Source organism: Cnephaeus nilssonii, assembly GCF_951640355.1.
Source record: "Cnephaeus nilssonii genome assembly, chromosome: 15".
Classification (NCBI taxonomy): Eukaryota; Metazoa; Chordata; class Mammalia; order Chiroptera; family Vespertilionidae; genus Cnephaeus; species Cnephaeus nilssonii.
In genome coordinates, this window is record NC_137086.1 from 2,099,872 (window position 1) to 2,118,152 (window position 18,281).

Consider the following 18,281-nt stretch of genomic DNA (forward strand, 5'->3'; position numbering starts at 1 on the left):
AGGCGAAAGCGGACGCTCTCAGGTCACACCCGCGTGTGTGCTGTAGCCAGGATCCAGGCCTGGGCTGGTTTGTGCCAAAGCGATGCCCTTCGGTGGGCCGTGCTGTCTCGGTGGGGTGCGCTGTGCGTGCCGGTTCACGTGGCAGTGCTGCTTTCCGACCAACGGCAGATACTCGGCGGCTGCCTGTGACACTTCATTTCCGCCATCGTTTGGTTTTGAAAACTTCCAAGCCCATGGAACGCTTAAAAACACAGGCACTCGCTCCTTAATGCTTTTCCCGGGACTGACAGTGGCCTGCCTTCTGGTACCTTCTGGCCCTGTTTCCTTCCCCCAACGCAAGAGATGCAGCGGGAAAGCCAAGAAGATGGCGTGGGCCCTCCACAGAGATCTAATGATCTTTTGGTAGGCGGTCATGTGGTCAGCGTGTTGTGCCTCAGGGTGAGGTCAGCGTTTCTTTCTTTGCCTGTGGACGGAGACTTGAGGAGTAACTAATGATGCCGGGAGAAACCCTTGTCTGGGCAGCGCAGCCTCTAAAGGCGCCCTTGAAGTGGAGCTTATTCTGCAATCTGTTCTTTGGATGACTTGTTTTACCGACTCAAATCAGTGTAAAGCCGTAAGTTCCTAGGTGCTAATTAGGAAGTTTGAAGTTACATGTTTATAACTGAAACTTCTGAGAGTGCCGGGAAGGCTGATGCCAGGATACTAGTGGCAGAGGTCATGCGTGTGTGTGCATGTGTGTGTGTGCGCACGTGTGCGTGTGTGTGTGTGTGTGTGTGTGTTTTAAATAAAGGGCCCTAAGCGTATTTTACGTCTGAGGAGGAGATAAGCTTTCACGTCTGCGCATTCAGGGAGACCATCTTCGTAGTGCTCTACGTCACGCTGCTCGTGACGGGCAGGGCTCTTTGTTTGTTTGTTTGTTTGTTTTTATTTCTTAAACAATATATTTTATTGATTTTTTACAGAGAGGAAGGGAGAGGGATAGAGAGTTAGAAACATCAGTGAGAGAGAAACATCGATCAGCTGCCTCCTGCACACCCCCTACCGGGGATGTGCCCGCAACTAAGGTACATGCCCTTGACCGGAATGGAACCCGGGACCCTTCAGTCCGCAGGCCAACACTCTATCCACTGAGCCAAACCGGTTAGAGCTCTTTGTTTGTTTTTAAATGAACTGACTTATCTGTTTCATTTTTTTAAGTGTAACCATCAGTCATTCTTACATAACAACTTTGGTAAAGCTTTAACAGCACATTATTAACACAGGAAACAATACATTTTTTTCTTCAAGGCTAAAGTAAGTTTCAAACAGCTTAGCCATTTTGGAGTGCACATTGGGAGGAAGGCTCAGTGGGGTTGATGTCTGCAGTACTCCCAGGAATGTTTGCCTGCTTTCACCGCCTACGCAAAGAAGAGCAGAATCAAAAAAAGAACAGCCCTGGCCGGTGTGGCTCAGTGGATAGAGCGTCAGCCTGTGGACCAAAGGGCCCTGGGTTTGATTCTGGTCAGGGACCTCGGTTGCAGGCTCCTCCCCAGCCTGGGCCCTGGTCAGGGCGCATGCAGGAGGCAACCCATCGATGTGTTTCTCTCACATCGACGTTTCTCTAGGTCTTTCCCTCTCTCTTCCACTCTCCCTAAAAATCAATGGGAAAATACCCTCGGGTGAGGATTAACAACAACAACAACAAAAGGAACAGAGCAAACTGGATTCGATGTGTCCTGTGGGTGATGGACTGTGATAATCCAAAGTATCTAAAGACACTGGTCGCTCGAAGCCAGCCTTTGGCTCTCGGGAGGCACTGCTAAGGTGCCTGATCCCTTTGACTTGACCTTCGATCTGAAAGGAGAGTAGAGCGAAGAGCAGCGAGAACGGTGAGAGCCCAGTGTGTTCCAGTAGCTTCCTGCCCATCACGTCATGTCCATCAGTGGATGAACCAGGCCAGCGGTGTTCCTCCCAAGCGGTGAAACCCGCACTCGGGCCGTCAGTGTGTGACCGAGTTTGTTCGGCAGCTAAGGGTTGGCTTTTGCACATCCGCCCGCTGAGCGGCTGCAGCTTGAGGGCAGGCGCTGCTCGTTCCTCCTGTGCCCAGAGCCTGGGGTCGGGGGCTGTGCCTGCACTTGGCGGAGTAAGGACTGAGCTGTTGTCACGTGTGTCACTCCCTAGGTTCCGAGAGAGAGGCGGTCATCCACAGCCAAGGCGGACGCGGAGCACCCCGAGGCCGACCACAGCAAAAGGTAGTTGACGTCTGCTGGGGAGCACTGGGCGGTTCCCTGAGAGACGCCGTGTCTGACAGCGAGGGGAGAGTCTGTTCACGTGAACAGGTGCCAGTGGGAGAGACGGGCGCGGGTTCTGACCGTCTGAGCTCAGGGTTCTGACGGCTGGCCCCTCGCCCCGTGTGGTCCCGTCGCTCTGGAAGTGACCGGTCCTGTGGAGGTGGGGCCTTCTCTCCGCCTCCACGGGTGTGTTTGGTGCTAACGTAGGTGCCTGCTTATTTGTCTTAGATGTTCTCTAGGAGGGATGTGGCTTACAGCAGTAACGGGGGGGGGGGGGGGGGGGCGTCCATTAGGAAAACGGAGCACCAACGATCTTGAACAACTGCCTAAGCAAAACTTAATAAAGTAAATTCAACTATATTCCAAACTCCTCTTGAAGTTATTTTTAAAAAAAATATTTTAGGTTAAAACTTGCAGAAAACTAAATTAAGGCTTGATGCTATAGCCATAAAAAATTTTTAACTGTACCTTTAAAATTGCCCTGTGTTTGCCCTAGCCGGTGTGGCTCAGTGGGTAGAGGGTCTGCCTGTGGACTGAAGGGTCCCTGGTTCAATTCTGGTCAAAGGCACGTACCTCGGTTGCAGGCTCCATCCCCAGCCCTGGTTGGGGCATGTGTGGGAGGCAACCAATTGATGTGTCTCTCTCACATCGATGTTTCTCTCTCTCTGTCTCTCTCTCCCTTCCAGTCTCTCTTAAAATCAATAGAAAAATATCCTCGGGTGAAGGTTAAAATTTTTAAAACATTAAAAACTGCCCTGTGTTCTATTTTATATAATAACAGCGTAATATGCAAATCGGCCGAATGGTGGAACAACTGGTCAGTGGGGGGCGGGGCTGGCAAGCAGGTGGGGCCAGGCCAGCCAAGGCATGTGCCAGCATGCAGAGGGAGGAGACGGCGATGGGGGGGGAGGGGTGGCGGTGACCAGCGGCAGCGGTGGGGTTATGGAGGGTGGGGCAGGGCCGGCCACTCACGGCTGACGCCATCCCCTGATCGGCCCACCCTGTCCCCACCCGGTCGCCTCCCGCAGAGGGAGGCCGGTGGCAGTGGCAGGGTGATGGGGACGGGGCCAGATGCTCGCTGGCCAGTGCTGTCCCCTAATTGGCTCGCCCGGTTGCCTCCCACAAAGGGAGGCCAGACTGCGGCTTAGGCCTGCTCCCCACAGAGAGCGGGCCTATGCTGTCAGTCGGACATCCCCGAGGGCTCCCGGACTGCGAGAGCATGCAGGCCAGGCTGAGGGACCCCCCAAGTGCACGAATTTTTGTGCACCGGGCCTCTAATTAGTAATGAAGGAATAGAACATTTTTAGAGAAAGAATGGCCACTCAGAACCCACTGTGCTGACGGCGTCTGTGTTTACTCTCTGGGTCTGCATGCATATTTTATGTGGTCGGGTCGTAGTCACAGATAGGGGTTGGTAGTAAGCGTTCTTCTACTTAGTGTGTTCCATGTTGCTGTTTAGTCTTCGTAATTACCCCTTGACAAAGGGCTTATGGGTTTTATTTTTACTTTTTATTATGGGAATTTTCAAACAGAAAAAGTAGAGAAATACTATAAACCCACACGTACCATTATGTTGGAACAGTTACAACATAATCCCTCTTGTTTAATCTACTCTTATCTTCTTCAACTTTTTTGAAAAACATTTTTTATTTCAGAGAGAGGAAGAGAAACATCAGTGTATGCGAGGCAACCAATCGATGTTTCTCTCTTACATCAATGTGTTGTTTTTTTCTCTCCCTCCCTTCCTCTCTGTCTCTCAAATCAATAAAAACATACCTACCTGGCCACTGTGGCTCAGTAATTGAGCATTGACCCAAGAACCAGGAGGTCAGAGTTTGATTCCAGGTCAGGGCACGTGCCTGGGTTGCAGGCTAGATCCCCAGTAGGATGGTGCAGGAGGCAGCCAATCAATGACTCTCTCATCACTGATATTTCTATCTCTCTAGTCCTCTCCCTTTTTCTCTGAAATCAATAAAAATATATTTAAAAACAAAACAAAACAAAAAAACAACATATCCTCAGGTGAGGATTTTAAATGAATGAATGGATTAATAAGTAAATAAGTGATAAAAGTTGTCCAAGTACTGCATTAGCAGTGAAAAGGTTTTGCTTCCTTACAGAAACAGCATGCCAAATGTGACTGAGCAGCCCCTCGTTTCTGCCGGAGAAAACAGAGTGCAAGTTCTGAAAAACGTGCCCTTTAACATCGTCCTTCCCCACGGCAACCAACTGGGCATCGATAAGAGGGGCCACCTAACAGTTCCAGACACAACAGTCACCGTCTCCATAGCAACGATGCCTACCCACTCCATCAAGACGGAAGCCCAGCCGCACGGCTTCGCGGTGGGGATCCCTCCAGCCGTGTACCATCCCGAGCCCACTGAGCGGGTGGTGGTTTTCGACCGGAACCTCAGCACCGACCAGTTCAGCTCTGCGGCTCAGCCCCCAAATGCTCAGAGGCGGACTCCAGACTCGACTTTCTCAGAGACCTTCAAGGAGGGCGTGCAGGAGGTACCGCATCTTCCTGAGGTGGCCGCGTGTTGTCTAAGTATCGGGTTCCACCTCTTCCTTGTTACGTAAGCCTGAAACTCCGCCTGAAGTGCATGGATTAGGAACAAAAGTGTTTGGGGTTGTTTTTAAAGAGAAAAGGCCCCTGGCTGTAATTTGTAAACTAAACCTATAAAACCAGACATTATCATCAGGGGCACTTGGCTAATCTTACCAGCAGCTGAGTTAACAATTACGATTTCAGCTACGTGATTTGCTGGAGAAGGAGAACGAGAAACCCCACACGCAGTATTTCACAACAACAGATAGATCCCTAGTGTGTTTTTGGCTTTTGTCCTAGGCCCAAACCAGCTCCCTGCAACGGGTCTCCGTGTAAAACGGTTTATTTTCGTGTATTTGTTGTTTGGTGTTGCTGGTTGGCAGTATTGTCAGGGAGGCAGGTGGATCTTGATGGCAAGTGTGTTGTGTGAAATTTACAAATGAACTGCAAATGCTTCTGAGGGTGGAGGGTGATGAGCATGCGCTCAGGTAAAAGTTAGGCACTGAAGGTGTTGGAAACCGGATTTTATGGTGGGGCAGGGCGTGGGGGTGGGGTGTCTCTGCTCATGGAGATGGGAGTGGAGGAGTAACGCTCCTGAGAAGGTCCACCCAGCCCTGTGTGAGCTTGACACCTGTCTGAACGTGGTGCCACGATGGCGCTGACTCCTAAGAGTCAGGAGACGTTGGTTGCAGGCTCTTGAACTTGAACAGAATAGGATGTGTGGGAAAGGTGGGTAGGGAATCAGCGAAGCACTTGGTGGGTTATTTACTTAGATGGTTTTCACTTAATTGGGTGGCATATACAATGGATGTTTTCCTTTTTAATTTTCTCTTTTAAGTTCTCGTAGAGGTAAAACTTGATTTTCAAACGAAGGTTGAACGAGCGGTGGGTTGCTGTAAGCCACGGGCTCTTAGCTGTCCCAGCGCTGGCCTCGGGGCAGCCGGGACCCGGTGACAGCTGTGGCCATCACCTTGGTGTTGCAGGTTTTCTTCCCCTCGGACCTCAGTCTGCGGATGCCCGGCATGAACTCAGAGGACTATGTTTTTGACAGTGTTTCTGGGTAATAGTTGTCTTTTCATTTGATTTAACTTGGGGCTTTTGTGACGTTTCTTTTGTGATCATTTGATCTTGGAGAATCAGAGGTGGCTTTTGCGGGCTGTCTCCGGGGCCTCGCTGCGGTTCCGGGCGGAACGCCTTTCTCTGCTGTGGACGGGGCTGCGCTTCCGTGGGCGCCCCGAGCTGCGGCCCTGCCCCCCTCTCGGTGTCGTGCTTCTCCTCCGGGGTTTCCTCTGGGGCTGACGGTGGGTGGTCCGGAGCTGCGAGGAGAGGGAGGGCTTCAGTGAGAGCTGAGGTGCCCGAGTCTGTTTCCAGAGGCCTCGTTCCTGAGAACGTGGGAATAACGCCAGGGGCCAAAGGCTTCCCCTTTCCCATTAGCCTCACTCTTTTCCTGACCTGATGGCCTCTTTAAACCTCCCACAGGGTATCTCACACTCGGAACGTGAGTATTTATTTCCCAAGTTAGTATGAACATATAGCAACACCTTCAGATTTTTCTGAAAGAGTTTAAGATTTCATTTTATAATTTTGCTTTATGTATTTTTTACGTGTGTGTATTTTTAAAAATATATATTTTATTGATTTTTTACAGAGAGGAAGGGAGAGGGATAGAGAGCTAGAAACATCGATGAGAGAGAAACATCGACCAGCTGCCTCCTGCACACTCCCCACTGGGGATGTGCCCGCAACCAAGGTACATGCCTTTGACCGGAATTGAACCTGGGACCCTTGAGTCCGCAGGCCGACGCTCTATCCACTGAGCCAAACCAGTCAGGGCTACGTGTGTGTATTTTGACATTAAAAGTTTAGTATTTAAAAGTCTGGGATTTTAAAAAATAGTAAAGTCTAGGATTTGATGGGAATTGAGACTTCCCGTAAAGGCCTGCCTCCAGGGCAGGAAGCACAGACTCACATGCCTCCCGGGCCTAGGCCAGGGGCGGGCTGACCTGCGGATCAGATAGTGAGCGCTCCAGGCCTCCCGTGCAGCCATGTCGCAAGGCCCGGCTCTGCTGCCGCAGCGCAAAAGCAGCTGCCGGTGAACCCCAGGGCGTGGCTGTCTTCCGTACAGTTTACATCTTACTTACAAAACAGATTCACTTCATTCATAGAAACGGGTGTAATTTGCCAAGCCCAGGCCTAGACAGGTGATGAGGCAGCTGCAGGGGGCTCTGGGGATGTGGCTCGAAGGTCACGGGAGATGCAGAGACGGTGGCGTGCCCGTCTAGGGACCTTCAGCCACAGCAGCAACAGCCAGAGCGCGCTGTGCGGAGCAAAGCGAACGCGGCCGGGGCGCTGCCGGCCCCCGGCTGGGCCTCCGCTGGCGAGGACCAGCCCGACGGCCCGTCTCTGAGGCTTCCTCCCAGAGACCTTTCCCCGTATGAGCATCTGGAATATTCTCAGCCTCCCAGCTTCTCCCTGTTAGCATCACTCCGTGGAATTTCCACGGCCTCTGTAGTCCCACGTGGGTGAAACTCGGGGCTTTCTGTGTTGCTCAGATTAGGTTTATCATGGGGAAAGCGGCCGCTGCTCTGGGCCATAGGACGTGTCCGGGGGGCCTGCCGTTCCATACATCCACACCGCCGCGCTTCGAGACTGAGCGAGAGCACGGAGGACGCTTCCGAGGGAGCGGTCCCAGACAGGCGCTTCTCTTCTTCAGGAACAACTTCGAGTACACGCTGGAAGCCTCCAAGTCGCTGCGCCAGAAGCCGGGAGACAGCACCATGACCTACCTGAACAAAGGCCAGTTCTACCCCGTCACCCTGAAGGAAGTGAGCAGCAACGAGGGGATCCACCACCCCATCAGCAAAGTGCGGGTGAGTCCCCGGGGCCAGCTCTCGGCGCTGACCGTGGCCAGGTCTGGGGCAGGTCCAGATCTCAAACGGCAGCGCGGAGCCTCTCCCGTGGACCCAACGCCGAAGGCGCCGTCCCCGCGATGCTCCCCGCATCGCCCTTCCACTGAAGTGAGTTCTCTCTCCTAGAGCGTGATCATGGTGGTGTTTGCCGAGGACAAGAGCAGGGAGGACCAGCTCAGGCACTGGAAGTACTGGCACTCCCGGCAGCACACGGCCAAACAAAGGTGCATTGACATCGGTACGTAGCTCGGAGCGCGCTGGTTCCCCGGGCGCAGCGGCCAGCTCCCCCCTCAGTTATTGTTGGCAGCGACCAGCTTCCTGCCGAACGCGTGGGAATGTGTGTGCCAGCAACTGACCGTTCCAGAACTGTCCTCGGCCTCCTGGAACCCGTGCTCTTCACGTGGCTTCCTTCTTGGGGGCCTGTGCCCCGCAGCTTTCCGTGTGGCGCCGGGCCAGGCGCTGAGAGCAGCTCACACAGGGTGCCCGTTTTCCGGTCTGCAGGTGTCCGGAGGGCACGGCCGTGGCGGGCGTCTGACCACCTGGAGGTGATAGTAAGGGAGAGGGAGAGGGAGAGGCAGTGCCCAAGTGAGAGGCAGCACTGCTGGCGTGCAGCTCCCTGCAGGCTCCCCGCCTGCCCGCCGGGCTCGCCTGTCTGTGCTCAGACCCGGAGAGCATCGCCTGGCAGAGCCGCGGCGCCACGTCCATAGTGCAGTCGCTTTGCGAAACCCCGTTCCTGCCGTGTGCCACGTTTCCATGTAGAGCTCTCGCCTGTATCGTAAGCCGGCCCCTAACCTTAGTGCGACCCCTGTTCTTGGCCCCTGGTGATGTTCATGGTCTCTCCCCAAGGAATGGAAAGAACCGAGTCCTCCTCGTGGCGCTCGGAGTGGGTTTGTGACCTGGGGACAGTGGTTTACCCGTTTTTAGGCCCATCGAGCCTCCTTTTACGTAGTGAGATAAAGCTAACGGTCTCTGAGCTCGCCTCTGGTACAGAAACTACCTTTCTTCGTTTTTTAAACTTCTGTCAACTCAACAAAGTGTTAATTTAAGTGACCCGAGGTGATCACGTGAAACATTGGATCTCACCGTGGCCTGCGATCGCGTGCTGTTGGACTGAGAAATCACACACGCCGTTTCTGTTTGTCACTCGTAGCCGACTACAAAGAAAGCTTCAATACCATCAGCAACATCGAGGAGATCGCGTACAACGCCATTTCCTTCACCTGGGACATCAACGACGAGGCGAAGGTAGGCCATGATGCGCCAGGACCCCTGTGCCGCCCGCCTGACAGTGGGGTGGGAGGGGCTTAGTGATTTGACAACTGATGTTTTTACAGTTCTGCGTGTTTTCATTTCTTTTTAAAAAATATTGATTTTTAGAGAAAGAGAGAAACATCGATTTGTTGTTTCACTTATTTACGCATTTATGGGTTGATTCTTGTAAGTGCCCTGACCAGGGGTCGAACCTGCGGCCTTGGCCTATCGGGACGACGCTCCAGGCATCCGAGCCACCTGGCCAGGGCCCGCACGTTTTCATGTCTTTGCTAAGGAATAGGGGGACTTGCTCGGCCAAGAAGAGAGCTGGAGCCGTAGTCGTGACGTGCACGGAAACGGGGCGGGGCTTGGGGGGAAGAACAGCTGTTATTTCGCCAGCCCTGCGCTTTCTTCCCGGGACCTGTGCCCGCTGGGGTTTCATTTTCTCTCATGATTTCACGTTTCCTGAAAGTACAGCTCTTTCCCAGATGCTATGAAACTACCCTCCTCCCCTTCCTATCTTCTCCTTCTTCCAGACCACACAGTTCTTGTCAACCCCCTTCAACACGGGGGTGCGGTGTGTGTGCCATGGAGTGGGTCAGCACGGAGATGTGGGGGGGGTTGCCACCTGCGGGGCGGCCTGCGACCGCCTCCCCTTCACTGCGCTGCGTTCCCTGTTTGCCAGCGGACAGCGCTGTCTCCTCCCTCCTTCAGGGCCGGGGGTGCGGCGCCCAGTCTGAAGCTGGTGGCGCGTCTCCAGGAAGGCCCTAATACAAGTCTCAGTGGCAGTGTTTCACGTTGTCGCCTTTGAAGACAGCCATTTAAGAGTCACCTAGGCGTGATCACAGGCGTGCTCACAGGCGAAGAAGTGCCCCAGTTCCGAGGGTCATGTGGATGATGGGAATTTGTAGTGCCTTTTAAGAAAAAGTCAGCATTTTCTTAGTCATTCCTGCCTTCTCCTTGCAGTAGGAATTCCTCTCTCACTAAACGGTTAGAGTTCGAGGGTTTATTTCTTTTCGTTGGTTTAAGCACACTGTAGTAGGTGCTAAACTACTGCAGGGTTTTGCTTTTCACCACCCAGGATGGCTTCTAAAACTCGCACGGCTGGATTCTCGAGAAGCTCGTGCAGTTGTGTGTGATCGCCCTCCTTCCCGCCTGTGGCGTCGTGTGGAAGGCAGAAGTGTCTTTCCGGCTGCGGAGGCGAGCGGTCGCCGTCTGTCAGGGAGCGCTGAGGTGCTGCTGGGACCCCTCGGTCCTGCACACGCGTCCCCGGCTGCTCAGTCCGAGCCCGGTGCTCGGTGAGGCGGTGAACCCTGCAGAGGAGCTCCGGGGGAAAGTAAACTTTCTGTCTTCTGTGATGGTCGTTGCAGTAACTGAAATTAACTGTAATAGGACTCTGTGCTGGCTCCACAGCCTTTATGAGAGGGTTGGCCCAGTGCCCTCGGGTACTTCTGTTCTCACCGAAAACTGGAGAAATCGGCACGTAGGGACCAACTGAGAAACGGGAGGAGCTGAGGAAGCGCCGGTCCCGAGGTCACGGTTCTGACTGCCTTGTGACCTGGAGTTAGTCCTCTGGTTCCCAGCTTCTCCCCTTGGGCCGCCCAGGAAAGTAAAGAGGCTCCGGGCGGCCCCCGTCCTGTGGGCATGTGGTCGGGGCGACCCACTTGTCAGAGTGCGGATGTCCTGGCGGAGCGGCCGGCGACAGGCGGGGCGGGTGCTGTCTGTTTGCTGTGTCACTCGGGGGAGGCCTGGAAGCCGGGGACAGTGACGGGTGGAGTTGATGGCTCCTGGTATTTGGAAGGCCTCGTGTTTGTGTGGAAGAGAAACAGTGTGGGGGCGTGCCCTTAATCGCACTGTTAATTGGCGTGGCTCACCCCGGTTCCATGTCCGCCCAGACCCCCGGCGCTGACTCCCATGGTGGTGCCGTTTCTTAATGAGGCCGCTGCTTTGGAAGCTGGTGGCAGGCTCCTGTCAGTGAAGGCTGTGGCTCCTGCTTTCCCCGGCCAGGCTGATGTTGGCTGCTTTTACACTTACGGTAATTGGTGCCTTAGGGCACCTAGAGGGAGCACATGGGCATGCAGAATCCTGTAGGGTTTTTCACTTTATTTCTGAAAGCATCCGCTTTCTTCTTCTAATTTAGGATCCGTTTGTTGATTCTCAACTCCAGTTCTTCTCCCCCCACAACCACGAGGGTTTATTGGAGATGGGTGGCATTCCCCTCCCCCTCCCACTTCCGTTTAAAGGGAACTAAGGATGAGTAAAACCTGAGCCGGGGACTTACATCTAAGAGCTCACAACAGGGTTGAGGTTTGGTAGCGATATGAAGTGAGGGCCTCCCCAAAGCCTCGAGATCTGAAGTAAATAGAGGAGCCCGGCCGGCGGGGCTCAGGGGTTGAGCGTCGACCTGTGAACCAGGAGGCCACGGCTCGATAACCGCTCAGGGCACAGGCCCGGGTTGTGGACTTGATCCCCAGTGCAGGGCGTGCAGGAGGCAGCTGATCCATGATTCTCTCTGATGTGTTTCTCTCTCCCTCTCCCTTCTCTCTGAGATCAATAAAAACATTACAAGAATTTAAGCTAAATAGAGGAAAACCAGTCACGGAGAGGGCACGAACCCCTTTGGCTGGCTGTTAGTGCGGGCGCTGTGTAAGGCCTCGTCTGTGCTCACACTTAGCGGGCAGTCCCCTGCTCTGCGCCCACAGAAGCGCTGGGGCTCCAGGTGGGAGCGTGTGGCTGCGAGGTCATCGGAATGCGGCCGCCCAGGGCGGCGGGACCTGGGCCTTGAAGGGAGAGACGGGTCTGCCGGGAGGGTATGTAAAGCGCTCCTCACCAGGGGAGCAGCGCCGAGGGGGACAGGGAAACCCCTCGGGGAGGGCACCCTGCTACCGAGAGGGCACTTTCTGTGGTGGTTGGACGAGTGACGTTGAACTTCAGAGGAGTGGGAATTGGAGACCAAAGCACAGTTGTGTGGGATCAAGTGAGACCTGGGCAGCCACGTCGGAGGGAGCCCTGTCACCCCACCGGGCGGCACTGGAACATGCTTGATCACAGTCCACCAGCTGTGTGGCCACGGCTCACAGCAAGGCGCAGTCTCTCTGACCCACGTGCAGCGTGACCTCCGCAGGGTTAAGCAGACCTTTCAAAGATGTGCTGACCCGGGGTATGAACTACCCCATGGCTTTCCCATAGAGACGTCTCAGGCCTCAGGCCAGACCCCATGCAGCTGCCATGCACACAGCCTGTCCCAACATTGACGCTCCTGGGGCTCCCGCGCCATCCGTCCCACCATCCGCCCCTCCCTCCATCCGTCCCACCATCCGTCCCACCATCCGCCCCTCCATCCGTCCCACCATCCGTCCCTCCATCCGTCCCACCATCCGCCCCTCCATCCGTCCCTCCATCCGCCCCTCCATCCGCCCCTCCATCCGTCCCACCATCCGTCCCACCATCCTCCCCTCCATCCGTCCCTCCATCCGTCCCTCCATCCGTCCCTCCATCCGTCCCACCATCCGTCCCTCCATCCGTCCCACCATCCGTCCCTCCATCCGTCCCTCCATCCGTCCCACCATCCGTCCCTCCATCCGCCCCTCCATCCGTCCCTCCATCCGTCCCTCCATCCGTCCCTCCATCCGTCCCACCATCCGTCCCTCCATCCGTCCCACCATCCGCCCCTCCATCCGTCCCACCATCCGTCCCACCATCCTCCCCTCTATCCGTCCCTCCATCCGTCCCTCCATCCGTCCCACCATCCGTCCCTCCATCCGTCCCTCCATCCGTCCCACCATCCGCCCCTCCATCCGTCCCTCCATCCGCCCCTCCATCCGCCCCTCCATCCGCCCCTCCATCCGTCCCACCATCCGTCCCACCATCCTCCCCTCCATCCGTCCCTCCATCCGTCCCTCCATCCGTCCCACCATCCGCCCCTCCATCCGCCCCTCCATCCGCCCCACCATCCGCCCCTCCATCCGCCCCTCCATCCGTCCCACCATCCGTCCCTCCATCCGTCCCTCCATCCGCCCCACCATCCGCCCCACCATCCGCCCCTCCATCCGCCCCTCCATCCGTCCCACCATCCGTCCCTCCATCCGTCCCACCATCCGTCCCACCATCCGCCCCTCCATCCGTCCCTCCATCCGTCCCTCCATCCGTCCCACCATCCGTCCCACCATCCGTCCCTCCATCCGCCCCTCCATCCGCCCCTCCATCCGTCCCTCCATCCGTCCCACCATCCGTCCCTCCATCCGCCCCTCCATCCTCCCCTCCATCCGTCCCTCCATCCGCCCCTCCATCCGTCCCTCCATCCGTCCCTCCATCCGCCCCTCCATCCGCCCCTCCATCCGTCCCTCCATCCGTCCCACCATCCGCCCCTCCATCCTCCCCTCCATCCGTCCCTCCATCCGCCCCTCCATCCGCCCCTCCATCCGTCCCACCATCCGCCCCTCCATCCTCCCCTCCATCCGTCCCTCCATCCGCCCCTCCATCCGTCCCACCATCCGCCCCTCCATCCGTCCCTCCATCCGCCCCTCCATCCGCCCCTCCATCCGCCCCTCCATCCGTCCCACCATCCGCCCCTCCATCCGCCCCTCCATCCGCCCCTCCATCCGTCCCACCATCCGTCCCACCATCCGCCCCTCCATCCATCCCTCCATCCGTCCCTCCATCCGTCCCACCATCCGCCCCTCCATCCGTCCCTCCATCCGTCCCTCCATCCGTCCCACCATCCGCCCCACCATCCGCTCCTCCATCCGTCCCACCATCCGTCCCATCATCCGTCCCATCATCCGTCCCACCATCCGCCCCTCCATCCGTCCCACCATCCGTCCCACCATCCGTCCCACCATCCATCCCACCATCCGCCCCTCCATCCGTCCCACCATCCGCCCCTCCATCCGCCCCACCATCCGTCCCACCATCCGCCCCTCCATCTGTCCCACCATCCATCCCACCATCCGCCCCTCCATCTGTCCCACCATCCGCCCCTCCGTCCATCCCACCATCCGCCCCTCCGTCCATCCCTCCATCCGCCCCTCCATCCGTCCCTCCATCCGCCCCTCCATCCGTCCCTCCATCCATCCCACCATCCGCCCCTCTATCCATCCCACCATCCGCCCCTCCGAGGAGCTAGATGGGGGTCTTCTCCGCAACCCAGAGGAGCAGCTTGCCCTTCCTGCCCAGCCCTCAGCAGGGAGCTCTGTCCGAGGGCCGGGCTTGGTGGCAGACGGGCGGCTGACAGCCAGTTCCCACTGTGTCCTCCTGGCTCCTCTAGCTCTCTGCCTTCCGCGTGGTGCTTGGCCCTGGCGAGGGGAGGGGCAGGCAGAGATGCGACAAAACCAGAGCGCCTGTCCCCAGAGGGCCAGCCCGTCAGAGAGCACTCTCCCCCTTTCATTCTGCTCTGTCAGCTCTGGGAAGGGACTCCCGCCCGCAGCCACTCAGAAGCTGGTTCCTGAGCCCCAGGTCTTAGGTGTCGCCGAGGCGCTTGTTTCAGAAGAAAAGGGACTGGAGTAGGGAGCCTCTGGGCCCCAGAAGCTTCGCCACTGGCGGGCGGGGTCTGGATGGAGCCTTTGCGGGGTGGGTGGATGAGGGGTGGGTCTCTGAGGGGTGGGTCGCTGCGGGGTGGCTGGGGCTCCCAGGGCTCATTCGGTCGGTGGGTAGGTCGCTGACTGGAACCGAAGATGTCCTGTGTGTGCGTGTGGGATGCAGGTTGCGAGCTGAACAGCAGTTTGCTGTCTTGTCTACTCGTACCATCTGGAGTTCCTTGTGAGCGGAGGTCTCGGTTGGCTTGGACCTAGCGCATCGCTTGCCTTTACAGGATTCCGTCGGGAGGCATCAGCCAAGCGCCCGTGGACGCGGCGTGGCCTGTCCGGGTGCATGAGGCAGGGGCAGGTCTGGTTGGTCTCCAGCCTGAAGCTCCCAGTGACTGCGAGGGGGAGGGAGGCGGTGAGTCAGGCATCTTGTAATGCAGTTAAGTGGGGGCAGGGGATTTAAACAACAGCGTGTCCTCCCTGCCCAGGTGGAAGAGAAGTCTGGGAGCTCTGTTCCTTTAAACCCAGGAGGAGAGACGGGGCACGGCGAGGCAGGCGCGGCTCCTTGCTGAGCTGGACGGCCCGGGTCCCGTCCTTGACCCCTCGACGGACGCTCAGGGGGCGCTGGAGGCTTCCGGAATGACATTCATTCCACTCCTGGGTTTCCCCGCGCGCAGTTTGAGAAAACATATTTATCAACGTGAAGAATAAGACACTAACTTGGTGCCCGAACGATAGTCGTGTTCCTCCTAGGAATAAGTTAGGTCTGTATTGGAAATGGCAGGACGTTTTTCTTGATGGGAAATTTGTGGAGAAGGCCTCTCCTCAGCCGGGATGGAATATACGCTCTACTTGGAAATTGAAAAATCTCCTCCAGTTCTGATGGCGAGGAAGTTTCTCCTTGGAACTCTTAGCAGGATTTGTTAGACGTTGGTGTTAAAGCACTTCACAGAGAATATACTCGCCTGTCTGCACAGGAGGTTCGTCCAGACCAGACGTAAAATAAATGCGCTGAATCCGGGAGCCTCAGGCTCGAGGCAACAATAGCGCCCATTTGTCTCCGCTCAGCCCGAGGGCGAGGGCCGCTGGTTGGCCGGGCAGGAAGCAGGCCTGGGCGGGAGTGAAACCTGCGTCTTGTGAAACGGGGGAGGCGCCCTGTCCATTCAGCCACGACCTGCGCTGTCACTGGGATTCTCTTTTCATTCTTTTTTTGTGTGATATTTTTCTCCTTCCTCCACCCGCCACTGTCAGACAATAGCTGCTCTGTGGAGCGCGGTCCCTGACAGCTTGTCACGTTACCCTCCTCTCGTCCTTCCTGGAAATGCCCTCCGAGCGGCTTTCTGAATCTGTCATTTCAACCAGTTTGGCTGCTTGTGAGCTACACCCAGAGGTCTGCCTCCGGCCCGACAGTTTCCGTAAAAACTGAAGGTCCCCGGAACGGAGGAGCCGGGCTGTGCGGGCGGGCGGACGGCAGGTCTCCTGGGCACCTCCCCTGTGCGCGCGACCGCAGACCTTTCAGTAGAAATGTAAGCAAACTCTCCCTTCACCACCCGTTTCGGGCTTTTCCTTCGCTTCTTTAGCGTGGGAAACCTCTCGTACGTGGAGGTTTTGATGGGAAGTCGGCGTGCCTGCGAGTCCCCGGGTGACCCAGGTGCTCCCCGTCCCTTCGGGGCTGGGATGCTGGAATGTGGCCTGTGCTGGCCGTGTCACACCTGCTCAGGTCTGCATATTTCAGAGCAAACATTATCCTTATGGGGCCAACAGGTGCCAGTCCCTGCGTCTGCCAAGTGTCCTTAAGTTCACCAGGCTGCTCACCGGGTGTGCCAGGGAGGGCCGCCGCAGGGCCTCCGCGCCAGCCAGTCAGTGTCTGCCCCTCCTCGCCGCCCTCTCGCTGGGCCTCTCCCTGGCTGTGCAGCCCGGCAGAAACCGGGGGGGGGGGGGGGGGGGGGGGGAGGGCGGGGCCGTGTGGGCAGGCGGCGCTGTGGCAACAGCGAGGGCCATGACTCCATCCTGGTTTCTTCTTCAGGGAAACGCCCCACGGCGATGTGAGAAGATTGCGAGTTAGTGCTCTGCCTTTCCCACACCCTCTCCGCCTCCGCGCCCCCCCCCCCCCCCCCCCCCCGCCAGTTCCTTATCTTCCCTTTGTGGCCAGTCACTGGGTCCTGTGGGAAGTGGCCCAAGTCCTAGTCGCACACCTGAAGGCGTTAGTCCACGCTGACATCTCTCTGGGGTGGGGCTGCTGTTCCCTTTCTGATACATTTTCACTGATTTCAGAGAGGAAGAGAGAGAGAGAAACATCGACGATGAGAGAGAATCACTGGCTGCCTCCTGCACGCCCCCTACTGGGGATTGAGCCCGCAACCCGGGCATGTGCCCTTGATTGGAATCGAACCCCGTCAGTCCGCAGGCCGACGCTCTGTCCACGGAGCCAAACCAGCGAGGGATGCGGTGGGGTTTCTTAATCACCTCCCGCCATCGGAGCCGCGGGAGGTGTGACCCCTCGGATTGTCCGATGAGTTAGTGCGAAACTGGATCCTCCTCCTGAGTGTCTGACTCAGCCTTGGTATCCGTGGGGCTTAATTCATGAATCAGGCCCGTGAGACAGTAAGCACACGGCTCCTACAGGACTGATGTGACCGGGGGTGACTTTGTGGTGGGGGCGGGGGAGGCATACTGATGAGGATTTGGTGTGTGCTGTGCAGTGCACATTCACTGCTCTTGTCCCGGGAGACTGCAGCCAAGAGTTGGATCTTGAGTTCTTAAACTGTGTCCCACCACCCGGCCGGCATGGCTCAGGAGCTGAGCGTCGACCTCTGAACCAGGAGGTCCCAGTTCGATTCCCGGTCAGGGCACAGGCCCAGGTTGCAGGCTCAATCCCCAGTGTGGGGCGTGCAGGAAGCAGCCAATCAATGATTCTCTCTCATCATGGATGTTTCTCTCTCTCCCCCTCTCCCTTCCTCTCTGAAACCAATAATAATAATAAAAATAACATTAAAAAAGCTCCTTCCCATGGGCTGCCGTTGACATTATCACTTCATATAACATTGGAAACTGGTGATTTCCTTCTGTTCACCTCATGGTGGTGGATTTGGGGGAGAAGAAACTGTTACCGACCTCATGTTTTTCATTCCTCAGGAGGTTTCTGACTGAGAAGAGCTACTCAGAAGTGGTTAAGTGACCTTTTTGACTGATGCAGAAGACAAAAATTAAAATTTGTTCTAGGGTTTCTACTTTCACCGTAGATCAGTTACATTCTAGGGGTGAGATTATGGCTATTATATCTGCATGTCACCAAGTCAAATTTAATGCCAAATGGTTAAAATGCTGAGGACTCCCCGGCACTGGGCCTGTACCGAGACGTCTCCTCCATCTCTGTGAGGTCTCGCCGTCACCTGAACCTGTGACTTCAGTGAAGTTAGACAGGAACGTGACAGACACTCTCTCCTCCATTTGAAATATAGGACCTTTCCCTTCATGCCTCACAGTCAGACACACCCTCCCGCTCACAGCTGAGGGGGGGAGGTTCCTTCCCATTTCCCTGCTTCACTGACAGCTTGTGCGTTGGCTGCTGCTTTTGTGTGGGTTCGAGAGCGCTGAGCTTAGAGCGGGAGACACGGGGCCTGGCTTTGTCTCCGTCATCGGTGTATGTGTCTTTCTGTCGTTATTGATCAATTTAACTAATTTCTAACATCTTTATAGGAAATTGTATGCAAGGAAATTAATCTGTTGCAACTATGTGGAAGGACTGGCTTAAGTCATGTTGCAAGGAGTTGACTTCCTT

The 18,281-nt window shown here is 56.4% G+C and overlaps 1 protein-coding gene across 1 annotated transcript in view; it reads left to right on the forward strand.

Annotated features, from left to right (window-relative positions):
* The window catches only part of GRHL1 (grainyhead like transcription factor 1), a 39,757-nt gene that overhangs the window by 4,518 nt on the left and 16,958 nt on the right, over positions 1–18,281 (forward strand). Inside the window, exons 3-8 of the mRNA XM_079792715.1 lie at positions 2,161–2,231; positions 4,391–4,781; positions 5,802–5,878; positions 7,532–7,688; positions 7,854–7,965; positions 8,878–8,972. Of these exons, the coding sequence (XP_079648841.1) occupies positions 2,161–2,231; positions 4,391–4,781; positions 5,802–5,878; positions 7,532–7,688; positions 7,854–7,965; positions 8,878–8,972 (903 nt within the window). The remainder of the gene's footprint in view (positions 1–2,160; positions 2,232–4,390; positions 4,782–5,801; positions 5,879–7,531; positions 7,689–7,853; positions 7,966–8,877; positions 8,973–18,281) is intronic.